At 43.7% G+C, this 12,164-nt stretch overlaps 1 protein-coding gene across 1 annotated transcript in view; it reads right to left on the reverse strand.

Annotated features, from left to right (window-relative positions):
- Nucleotides 1–12,164, reverse strand: part of cacna1c (calcium channel, voltage-dependent, L type, alpha 1C subunit) — a 316,373-nt gene that overhangs the window by 182,942 nt on the left and 121,267 nt on the right. The window contains exon 3 of the mRNA XM_055225600.1: nucleotides 11,147–11,252. Coding sequence (XP_055081575.1) covers nucleotides 11,147–11,252 — 106 coding nt within the window. The remainder of the gene's footprint in view (nucleotides 1–11,146; nucleotides 11,253–12,164) is intronic.

Here is a 12,164-nt window from a genome sequence, read left to right on the forward strand (position 1 = left end):
GCGATTTGAGGGATTACAACGAGGATAGACGTCAACTTCTGATCAAATGTACGACGCCAGGTCTGAAAATGAACCAAAAAACAAGATGTAAACTAAGACGGCACCACGGTCCAAAACCAGGACGTGATCTAGGTCTAACCTGAGAGTCTTGTCCGCTCCCAAGTCCTTATGGGCGGGACTGAAAGGGGCATTAGCCAATCAGAGAAATGGATTGCCCGATGTCAAAGCGAACGCGGCGGCTGTAAATCACTGTTAGGAGCAGCGCCTTCGAAAAGAGCAAAAGAAATCATGAAACGAAGGACAAAATCCAACTCAAAAACAGCTCTGAACCAGGTCTAAACCACAATATAATTAAAAAAAAGGCCTTTAAAGGTGCAATCTGTAACTTTTCTGGAGTCTGTCATCATGGAGAGTGCTTTTTCAAATACCAGATATGTTTTTTACAAGTGTGACGTCTGGTTGTTCTGGTGGAGTCACTTGTGTGTCTTCATGGAGATATTTAAGTTTAATGCCATTCTGTGGAACATTTCGGGCAAAGCGCTAACATCTCCACGGAAACAGGCAAAAGTTGCACCTTTAAATTTAAACAGGATGGAAAAAAACCCAAAACAAACTACAGCCTACAACTGCAGAGCTACTAGAAAATGGAAGATCATTTGTTTGTTCAGATTTTACATTTTAAATATCTCTGTGTTTCTCATTTTGAATTTTAAAATTATCATCTGAAATTCAGAATAAAAACAATTAATTTTTCAAAATAAAAAAAATACCTTTTAAATATTCAGCACAGATATTTTCAAGCCCAAATTTAAACAGTCAAAATTCAGAGTGAAAAATTAGCTGTGAAGAAATTTGCAGCACAGATCCAAGACGCCAAGACAAAAGCAATCGATCATGAGTGAGTGAGGAGGCTGTTTCCTATTGGCCGTTCTCTTCTGTGGGCGGGGCTTATAGTTAACAAATCAAAGAATGAGGTTTTGATTTGGCTAATTCTGATCAATTAGACGGGTTACCAACAGCATTTCCTAGTTCTGACCACGATCGATCGACACACTTAAGATCGATTGCTTCGGTCTGGGCATCTTTGAATTTGGGAGCTTGAAAATATTTGTATTGAATATTTAAAAGTGAAAAAAATATATTAAAATTATGTGGAATTTTTTAAACATGGAAAAAATTCATACTTAAAATTTCAGCTACCAAAATTCAAAATAAAAATAATCCAAACATGATTTTTCAAAGTGAGAAATTCAGCTTGCATTTAAAAGTCAAAACCTGACGGAGTAAACGATCTTCACACCGTACAGCGCCCCCAGTGGGACCCGCGCCACATTTTGCGACGCACTTAAATGTAAAATAAACATAGTGAGGTGTGAACGCAGAGTGTCAGCAGAGGGACCGCAGCACTGTTTAGCTAAGTCAACCTACTGTACACAGACTTTATTCACGGGCTATAAATAGACCGTCCTAGCAACAGCCGAGGAGCACCCAGAGGAGCCGCGCGCTAACTTCAAGCTAGCTACAATAGAATACCACACGGGCTTGAAATGAGGAGACGGGTGGGCAGAGAATCATCCAAACAATCTCATTATAAGCACTTTGTTTGAGGCATAGACTGGTGGATATAAATGGACATAGCTAACGTGCTAGCCGCCGCGTTCTAAATAACCCGCTCTACACGATCCCGGGGTTTTTATTTCACTATTGTGTCTCTAAATCAAGATATGAACATTAATAACAGACAAATCAGGCGCCTTCTTCCCCCGAGGTCGCTCCTGTTAGCGTTAGCAACAGGTTTGATTGACTGTTGCTAAGCGCCCGTTCCCTGCTAAACTAGCGGCGTGGCTGGGAAGGGCGGTTAATACTTCAAATAAAAGAAACACCCCGCTTTATATTTGCACACGCGTTATTTTTGGTCGGCCCATAGACTGTACGGACGTCGCTAACCTGCTAGCCGTCACGTTTAATGCCATTCTGTGGAACATTTAGGGCAAAGCGATAACATCTCCATGAAAACAAGCAGAAAAGTGGAACCTTTAAATTAAAAAAGGATGGAAAAGAAACGATTCAACTGCCAGAATATGGAAGATAATTTGTTCCGTCTGATTTTGATTTTTAAATACAGTTGTGCTTCTCGCTTTGAATAAAAAAAAAAAAAAAAAAAAAAAAAAAAAAAATTTTTTTAATTTCCCCCCCACCCCCCAAAAAAAAAATAAATAAAAAAAATAAATAAATAAAAATAAATCACCTTTTAAATATTCAGCACATATATTTTCACATCTCAAATTCAGCAAACAAAATTCAGACAGTAAAAGTCGCAGGAGAAAAAAAGATGCCAAGACATAAGCAATCGATCATCAGTGGGCGGGGCTTATAGTGAAGGATTTAAAGAGACGGGGTTGATCCGGGTGTTTTTATTTCACCATTTTGTTCATAAATCAAAAGATGCACATTAATAACAAAACTCTTTACTAATAAAAACTGTTATTTTTCATATATCAATTAAACTACAAACTCCTTTTATCAAATTTCTTCGATGAATTCCACTTTTTGTCCTTTCCTGACCCTCGCTGATGATGTAAGGACCTTTGGAAAGCTGCTGGTGTTGGATAATTCTAATTCTCTTTTCAAATCAAACAAAAATAACAATAATAGTTTGCGTCCTTGGGCCATGCTTCACAAACATCCCAAATGTTTAATTAAAAATCAACTGTTGGATTGAGCGTCTGAGTCATCCTGGAGAGACTAGCGAGCGATCGATACGGAGGAGAGCTAACCAAAACAAACAGAGTAACACAACTGCAGCGTGTCTCACTGCTCACAGGAAAAAGTAATGTATTCTGCAGCGTAACGGTACTTTTACTCGAGTAAATTTGTGCCACGTTATTGGCTCATGGAGCGGGCGTGATGTTGTCATGGTTGCTAGGTAACAGAGGTAACACATCTGCAACCAGGAAGTAAAATTATAATCTAACACACACCAAAAAAAAGCAATGTTTGTTAGTAAAATTTTAAATATGATGTGAACTAAAGCTGTGTCTGAATGTCTCCCTCAGCCCCTGACCCCTGACCCCTGACCCCTCGCTCACTCCACAGCCCTAAACTCTTGGATCTCATGTAAACAGATGCTAACGCTAGCAACTTTACACCATAACGGTTTATTTAAAGTGTTTTCTTCATAGTCAGAGATAAAACAGAGCTTCATTCAGTCGTGTTGTGTCCAGTTAAAGTCCTGTCTCTGTCCAATGTTGTTTTTACGACTCTCCCAGTGCATTGTGGGAAATACTGACCGCTCTAGTGACCAGCGATGGACACTACGGTGCATTGTGGGAAATTTTGAGTGCACTACTTTTTTTCACCAACTGGACATTCAGACACCACAAAAACCAGGACTAAACCAGGACTAAACCAGGACTAAAACAGGACTAAACCAGGACTAAACCAGGACTAAACCAGAACTAAACCAGGACTAAACCAGGACTAAACCAGGACTAAACCAGGACTAAAACAGGACTAAACCAGGACTAAACCAGGACTAAACCAGGACTAAACCAGGACTAAACCAGAACTAAACCAGGACTAAACCAGGACTAAACCAGGACTAAACCAGGACTACACCAGGTCTAAACCAGGTCTAAAGCAGGACTAAACCAGGACTAAACCAGGACTAAACCAGGACTAAACCAGGTCTAAACCAGGGCTAAACCAGGACTAAACCAGGACTAAACCAGGACTAAACCAGGTGCAGTACTTTTTCACAAACTGGACACTCGGACAACACTATAAATGATGTGACCCCTAAATAGCGCCCCCTGTAGGGAGGAGTGTGGACATTCAGACACAGACACATGTATTTGTTCCTCAGCACAGGGCAGGTCCGTGTGGGGCAGGCTGAGGGGGGGCAGGCTGAGGCGGGGCAGGTGAGTCTGTTGGGGGCGTGTGTGGTAATAGGCTCCATTACACCTCATCACCCGCCAATCAGACGCCGCCATCCATGAACCGCCAGCACGAGGCGGACGCAGACGCTTCACATTATACACGAGCAAAACACAGAGACGATACAGAGACGAGCGCCGCCACCGTGGAGAGATACATACAGAAAAATGTCAACAAAATCAGTCTGACTTTGGGCAAATGAAGCTAATCGAGGCTAGCAGTTATAGCGGCTAATTTGGAGCAGAGTTTCATACTTGGAATTCCGACCACGAGTATCATAGCAACAAAATAGCCAATCAGGAGCGAGGCTGTTGAAGTTAACACCCCTTTCCGCCTGCAACGCTGGTTTAGCAGGGAGTAAACGCGTAGCAACACTGTCAATCAAACCTGTTGCTAACGCTAACGGGAGCGACGTCAGGGAAAGAAGAAGTTTTAATGTTCATATTTTGATTTACAGACACAAAAGTGAAATAAAAACAGCAGTTACAGAGAGAGAGGCTGCAGTTTTTTTACAACCAGAGTCGAAGGAGCCGGAAGCGCGCGCCCATGCTCACTTCCTGTTTAATGCGCAGCGGCTAGCAGGTTAGCTCCGTCCATTTTGGATCAACGCAGCTAAATTAGGCCAAAAACAGACACGCTCTTTGCTAACAACATGGCTGGTGTTTGTCACATGCTGCGTATCAGAACAGTAATGAGAGCTGCGGTCCTCAGGGAGTCATTTAGACACAACGACGAGAGTCAATTAAACCCGTCGCTCCCGTTAGCGTTAGCAACTAATATGGAAACGTATGGAAGTAGATGTAGCTGCTAGCCTCTGCGCTGTGGGTGACGTCACACTCACTCCGTCGACGTTTAGCGCAGTATAAACGCTGCCGGTGTTCAGAGGGGCTCACGTCGCAGATTAGCGGCCTCCGTGAGTTTGCCCCGGGGCGGCTGCGGCTACAATCGCAGGTTCCTCCGGTTACGCAGAGAATGATTCATGAGCGCAGGGCAGCGTGTCGCTCTGAGAGGCTCTGCCAGGCCTGTGATGTAATGAATGATACAAGACTAATGCAATATTAATGCCCTGCTGTGTAACATTCCGGGCAAGGCATCTCTATGGAGACGAGAAGGATGCAGACCCTCCACGGAGAAAGTTACGTACTGCCGTTTTAAATGTAAAATCAGCTTATTTTACAGGAGTGAGTGTTTTAAACTGTTGCTTTACTGAAATGATCCCATCCTCCATCTTGATTCTGTATCAGACAAAAACTGTTCTTCCCGATTTTGTTTTGTTTATAAAAAATAAAGAAACAGATGCAGATGGCCGACGTCCAAACTTTTATTTTAAGATTAAGTTTGGGCAAAAAAACAAAACAAAACATAAATCAAATCATTTCTTTCTCGTTTCTTTGGACCACAGTGTTGACAATCTTTCCCTAAAACATTTGTGCGCTCGTCCTCCCTGCAGCGCCTTGGCGAGGGTCTGTGTTTCATTCAGTCGTCTCCTCCGCATCTAAATAAATAACAAACAAACAAACAAACAAACGGACACTACGGCTTGCCCCTCCGCAGAGTTAACCCTTTACTGTCCAGCGTTTTGTGAAGGATGGAGGAGACGCGCTCACCGTTCTTTGGTTCCTCTCCTCCTCTCCTTTCCTCCTCTCCGTATCCAAGGACAGATGAGGAGCATCACTACGGTTACCATATCCATGACAACCTCTCCTCTGTTGCTATTATTGGGATGTTGTCAAGGAAACAGAGCGACATATTATGGGGTGCGGACGGAAATAGAAATCTGGCTCCAAAAGAATTACAACAGATCTGCGCTATTACATAAGACACACAGGCCGGGCTGCTGCGGACGGCCGGCTGTTCGGATTACGGCGTCCGGCTGCGGGTGACATTTTGAGGACTTTATGCCACCCGACACATGTATTATTTTGGTTTATGTTGACAATTGCCACGACGACGGTCCTCATTTGTCAAACGCACGGATACGAGACGTGCAAAGGGCGGGTTTTAGGTCTGTTTCAGGGATGCGTCCTTTACGAAAAGCGAACGTTCTCGTGTCGTTTGAACGTTCTCGTGTCGTTTGAACGTTCTCGTGTCGTCTGAACGTTCTCGTGTCGTCTGAACGTTCTCGTGTCGTTTGAACGTTCTCCGTCCGCGCGGGTAAATGTACATGTACTGCACTGTGTAGAAGACGGAGCAACAACCGTTCCACCAGTGAGACAAAAAAAAAAACTGAAGTAAAATCTGTCAACTGGACGAAAAGTCGCAGGAATGAAGACGTTTCACTGCTCAGCCAAGCCATAGTCAGACCCAAAGCAAACAAAGGAAACAAAGAGAACAACAGAGCGAGCCGGGGTGATAATTACAGCGAAAAACAGCAATTAAGAGGTGTATGGCTCAACAGACATATTTTACAAAGAGAAACTGTGAATAAACAATAGGTGTTTCCAGTTTCAGAGTCGTTAGCGCCTCCTTCAGACAGATATAAGGCAGTGTCCAGCAGGAATCTGACCACAACTGAAGAAGCGGTCAACGTTTTGTCCAGTTGACAGATATAATTTTTGTTTTTTTTAAACTCTGGACGATGTCAAACCTGGACAACTGAGGGACACACGGTTCATTCTGAATCTTAAATCTCCAAATGTTTAACCTGTCACTTTATTTCATATCTCAAACTGTGGACTTTGGGTTTAGTTCTGATCTAGAGTCGGGTGTAGATGTTTTCGTGTCCTTGGGCAAGACACTTAACCCTTCTCGTCCCCAGTGTTTGTGAATCTGTGAGTGTTTCGTTCTTTATTTATACCAATGATAGAAAATAGGTGGAAAAGTATAAAAGTATAAGATGTAAAGTACTGTACTTAAGTAAAATTTACAGTGGGTACTTTTTACTTTTACTTCAGTACATTTCTCCACCAAAATTCAGCTCAAATCTTGATCAAAATCACCACATTTGAAGCTTCATACGACTCAAAATCTGCACAAAATACTGTTACTTTTTGCTCTTACAATACATTTTTTAACAATACTTTTACTTAAGTCGATTTTTTCACGTGATACTTTTACTCCGATAGTATTTTTGCTCCGATATCTGTACTTTTACTTAACTTCTTACTTCTCCCACCATTACCGTTGCATTTCTGTACTTAAACCTATATTTTTTCCAATAATTCCACCATTTTTTTATGCTAACGTGAAATAAAAACAGCCTTAGTTAGCTCGCGCGGACACAAAACTACGCTAACACGCTAACGCACACGGCCATAAACCGCCACGGGACGACGCCGGTGCCGTATCTGGGCCCTTTAATCGCCGCCGTCGCTCGAATGGCACCTATTAAAAGTCAGTATTACATAAGGCAGACGGGGGGCGCTATCGATTTTACAGTCTGGACACACACAGAGCTGCGGGGGGAAGACGGACGACAAACACGGGGTCACTCGGGAGGGGCGGGGTTTAAGTTTGGACTCAGAAGTGAAGAAGCGACGACAAGAAAAGAGTCGAGACGATGTGAGAGGATTAAAGGGGAGTGTGAGTGTTAAAGGGGAGTGTTATACAGAGCAGTGTGGGGACAATAAAACCATGGAAAAAAGATCCTTAAACACAGGGAAGTCGACGAGGGGGAGGGGGGGGGGGGCTGTTGTCTGGGGCCCAGGGTCTTAGGGGCCCCAGATATGAGAGCGGGGCCCCTGTGTGTCCATAATGATCTGATAGATCGAGGTTTTCATCAAATAATAGTTTAAACATGTGATTCATAAACTTCAAATTATAACGATTCAGCTCCAGAACATTTTTAAATTCTGATTAAACTTTATCATCGTTAAGTGCAGTTATTTTGGCCGTAATCACAAAACACAAACGTTCAGTCTCGTCCCTAAAATCTACAAAAAAAGTTTTATATTTTTCTCAGATCGTCCTCGCTGTTTTTGTTTTAATCCAGTCTCCTCGGTCCAGCGTCAGGACATGCTAATGGCGCTAAACACCGCATGCTAATGGCGCTAAACACCGCATGCTAACGGCGCTAAACACCGCATGCTAACAGTGCTAAACACCGCATGCTAACAGCGCTAAACACCGCATGCTAACGGCGCTAAACACCGCATGCTAACGGCGCTAAACACTGCATGCTAACGGCGCTAAACACCGCATGCTAACGTCGCTAAACACCACACGCTAACGGTGCTAGCGTGACCGCACGTCCACAGCTAAAGGCAGTGCACAGTTAACCCTGTGTTTAATCTTCACAACATCCTGTGAGACTAATGAAGCACAGATGTACAACACACAAGAGTGTGTGTGTGAGACAGGAGGGTGTGTGTGTACGAGAGGGTGTGTGTGTGATGCAACCAAAATATTCTGTCATGTTCTGCATAAAATCTACTCATCCCGTAGTTTAGATTTGTACAAACATGATCTGTCCCTGTGTGTCAGATGCCCTCCCCGTGTGTCAGATGCCCTCCCTGTGTGTGTCAGATGCCCTCCCCGTGTGTCAGATGCCCTCCCCGTGTGTCAGATGCCCTCCCTGTGTGTGTCAGATGCCCTCCCCGTGTGTCAGATGCCCTCCCTGTGTGTGTCAGATGCCCTCCCCGTGTGTCAGATGCCCTCCCTGGGTGTGTCAGATGCCCTCCCCGGGTGTGTCAGATGCCCTCCCTGAGCGTGTTTAAAATCTAAAACTCTGATCCAAATCGTAATATTAAAACACAAAAACACGTGCAGCTTTAACTCGAGTTCATGTTTTAAATCTAAAAATATATGATCCCAAAAAAACAGGTGGCTCGGAAATTTGAGGAAAACAAAATAGGATCTTGGAAAAGTACCAGATGTGACATGGCTCAGTGGGATTAGAGTGGACCTGACACTAATACACTGGAATACAAGAGCAAGCTGCCCCCGCACACAACGCACAACACCACAACGCACAACACACAACACACAACACACAACGCCACAACACACAACGCACAACGCACAACACACAACACACAACGCACAACACACAACACCACAACACACAACGCACAACGCACAACGCACAACGCACAACGCACAACGCACAACGCACAACGCACAACGCACAACGCACAACACACAACACACAACGCACAACGCACAACGCACAACGCACAACACACAACACACAACACACAACGCACAACGCACAACACACAACACACAACACTACAACGAACAACGCCACAACACACAACACTACAACGCACAACGCCACAACACACAACACACAACGCACAACACACAACACACAACGCACAACGCACAACACACAACACACAACGCACAACACACAACACCAGGGAGAACCAACACCGCCGTCCACAAACAACGGGAAAAACAGGAAAAATCATCGAAATCTACGAGGCTAAATGTGTCAAACGTAAATTTTACACCATTTCTGATCCGTTCTAATGTCGTTTCCTCATCACACACAGACCTACAGTTGTGTTTTGTTCTTCTCTCAAACTGAAAACACTCTGTTCCACCTTGTGATGTCATCGTGTGGTGATACAGGAAGTGCTCCACTGTGTTTTTAAACTCCACCTTCACTAGAATCATCTGGATCATTTCAGCCTCTGGAATTGCCAATCTCCCTCCTTCTCTCTCTCCCCTCTCTTATTTATCTCCTCTCTCTCTCCTCTCTTTCTCTCTTTTCCCCTCCTCTTTCTCTTCTCTCTCTTCTTTCTCTCTTTCCCTCTCCTCTTGCTCCTTTCTCTGTCTTCCCCCTCTTTCTACCCTCTCTCTCTCTCCCCTCCTCTCTTTCCTTTCTCTCTTATCTCTCCTTTCTGTCTCTTCTCTCTCTCTCCTCTCTTATTTATCTCCTCTCTCTCCTCTCTTTCCCTCTCCTCTTGCTCCTTTCTCTCTATCCCTCTCCTCCCTCTCTTATTCATCTCCTCTCTCCTCCCTCTCCTCTACTTACTCTCTCTCCCTTCCTCTTTATCTCTTCTCTTTCTCTCTCTTCCCCTCCTCTTTCTCTTCTCTCTCTTCTTTCTCTCTCTTCCCCTCCTCTTTCTCTTCTCTCTCTTCTCTGTGTTTTTAAACTCCACCTTCATTTATAGAATCATTTGTTTCATTTCAGACTCTGGAGTTGCCCATTTCTACTGAACTAAAGGTAAAAGGTTAAAAAAAACTCCCACTTGATGACATCACAAGGTGGAACGTCGCATTTTGATCTTTTTAGATGCGACAGACGGATAATAAAGTGACTCAAACATCTGTTTTTTGAGGAGAGATGGAGCCGGCCTCTGATCCTAAAGTCGTGTCTGTGTTTTATAAATATTATTTCGAGTTTTCTTCACGCACAAAAATAAAAGTGTATCGTCTCCGTCGGACGCGGTGAATCATCCCGTTGATGATTTACACCAGACTAAACACGGTGAGATGAGTTTGGTCAGACACATGTGCACACGTAGCATCAGCGCTAACACAAAACGAACAAAACGAACACGCTCTTTACGTTTTTACATCCGTCCGTCTTAAATCATCCGCTTCAAATCTGTAAATCTTGTTCAGTTTTTTTCTGTTTCTTGCATCAAAACAGCTGTTGACATGTTTAAATCAAAGCTCCGTCGTGTTTGACGCTCTAAATCGGGGGCGTCAGACACATTTTCACCGAGGAACACGTTAGCGAAACAGCTACGGTCAAAGGGCCGGACGTAAAATAAATGTTACAAATATTACATATGCGTTTGTCGAGATGTAATATGTCTGTGTAACTGCGTATGTCCTGATAAAATGACATTTTAAGACCATCATGCAGTTAAATTTACCCCGTCGAGGCCACGTGACATGATGTGAAGGGCCACATTTTGCCCGGGGGCCTTCAGTTTGACACATGTGCTCTAAACATTCTCCGATTCCATTGTTTCCTACGATGAAACTCTTGAATCTCTCGTCCGAAAATAAGAAATAAAACAACAGAAATAACTCCAGTCAAGTCACTTCGTAAAAAAACAACTTTTGCACAAAATCGGAGGAAAATAAGCGTGAATAAAACGCCAGCGTCCTCGCCGTTTCCACAGAACGATGGAGCGTCGGACTCGTTTGTTCGTCTTTAATCACAAACAGAGAAACGATCCGCACAAAAGAAGAGTCAAAACAAAACCACAGCCTTAAACACAGCAGAGTGAGACAGAGTGAGACAGAGTGAGACAAACGGAGTGAGACAAACGGAGTGAGACAAACGGAGTGAGACGTCGGGACTCACCAGGTTGGAGTTGGTCGCATTCGAGTCGTCTTCGGGGAAGGGGATGTAGACGGCTAAGGCCACGCAGTTGGCGAAAATGGTCATCAGGATAATGATCTCAAACGGTCTGAGGAGGAGGTTAAGGAGAAGAAAAACACACAAAAAAAACAACAAAACAACAACAAAACTAAAGCGAAAACTGTTCAGAGGGAGTGAAACGACAAGGGGTGACGGGTCAGATCTGCATCGAGGGCATTCACAGGTTTTTCGGTGAACATTTGTTTATATATTTTCATTTTATTATATTGTATTTTGCCAGGAAAACACCAGTAGTATCGTATAATAAATGTAAGATGGATACACGTCATAATATGGAACATTTGAAGCCAAGACGTAACCACGGAGACGTAACCACGGAGACGAGAGCGAGGCAGAACTTGAGCTCGATCATTTTTTTTTTGTTTTTTTTTGGGAGGGTTTTATTCCACCTGAAGTTTGTGCGATGGAAAAAAAACGTAGCTAGCGACACACAACGATAACAGACTTTTACCGATTATAATAAAAAAAAACGTAACTGTCTGCTCTTGTGGCTGACTCGCTGGCACGCTGAGCAGTTTTTTTTAACTTTTTGATGTAACGTTTTCAACTTAACGTTCGGAGATTTTGACTAAGAAGCGCTAAGACTAAGACTATCGGGTTGCGTGGCCTGAGCAGTTTGTTTGTTCCTGTTTCCATGGCGACCCCAGGTGAGCTATGCTAACTAGCGCCGCGACAGATTCATCCAACAATGTAACAGGGTTCAGCACTAAAGGTGACAGAAGACGTCCAGAAGAGTGAAACAAAAGAGCAAACGGAAAGACTTAGAGAAGGTTTTCCCGTGTCCGGAGCTCACGGCGCCCCCTGGAGGACACAGAGGAGAGACACTTTTGTCCTGAGGCGTGTTACTCTCCTTATGCTGCTCTGAAACACGACCTGTTGAGACTTTTATTTGAGCGTTTCTGTTTTTTTTAATTATATTTACGGCTCAAAGTGGAACAAA

The sequence above is a fragment of the Periophthalmus magnuspinnatus genome, chromosome 12 (genome assembly GCF_009829125.3).
Source record: "Periophthalmus magnuspinnatus isolate fPerMag1 chromosome 12, fPerMag1.2.pri, whole genome shotgun sequence".
Lineage (NCBI taxonomy): Eukaryota > Metazoa > Chordata > Actinopteri > Gobiiformes > Gobiidae > Periophthalmus > Periophthalmus magnuspinnatus.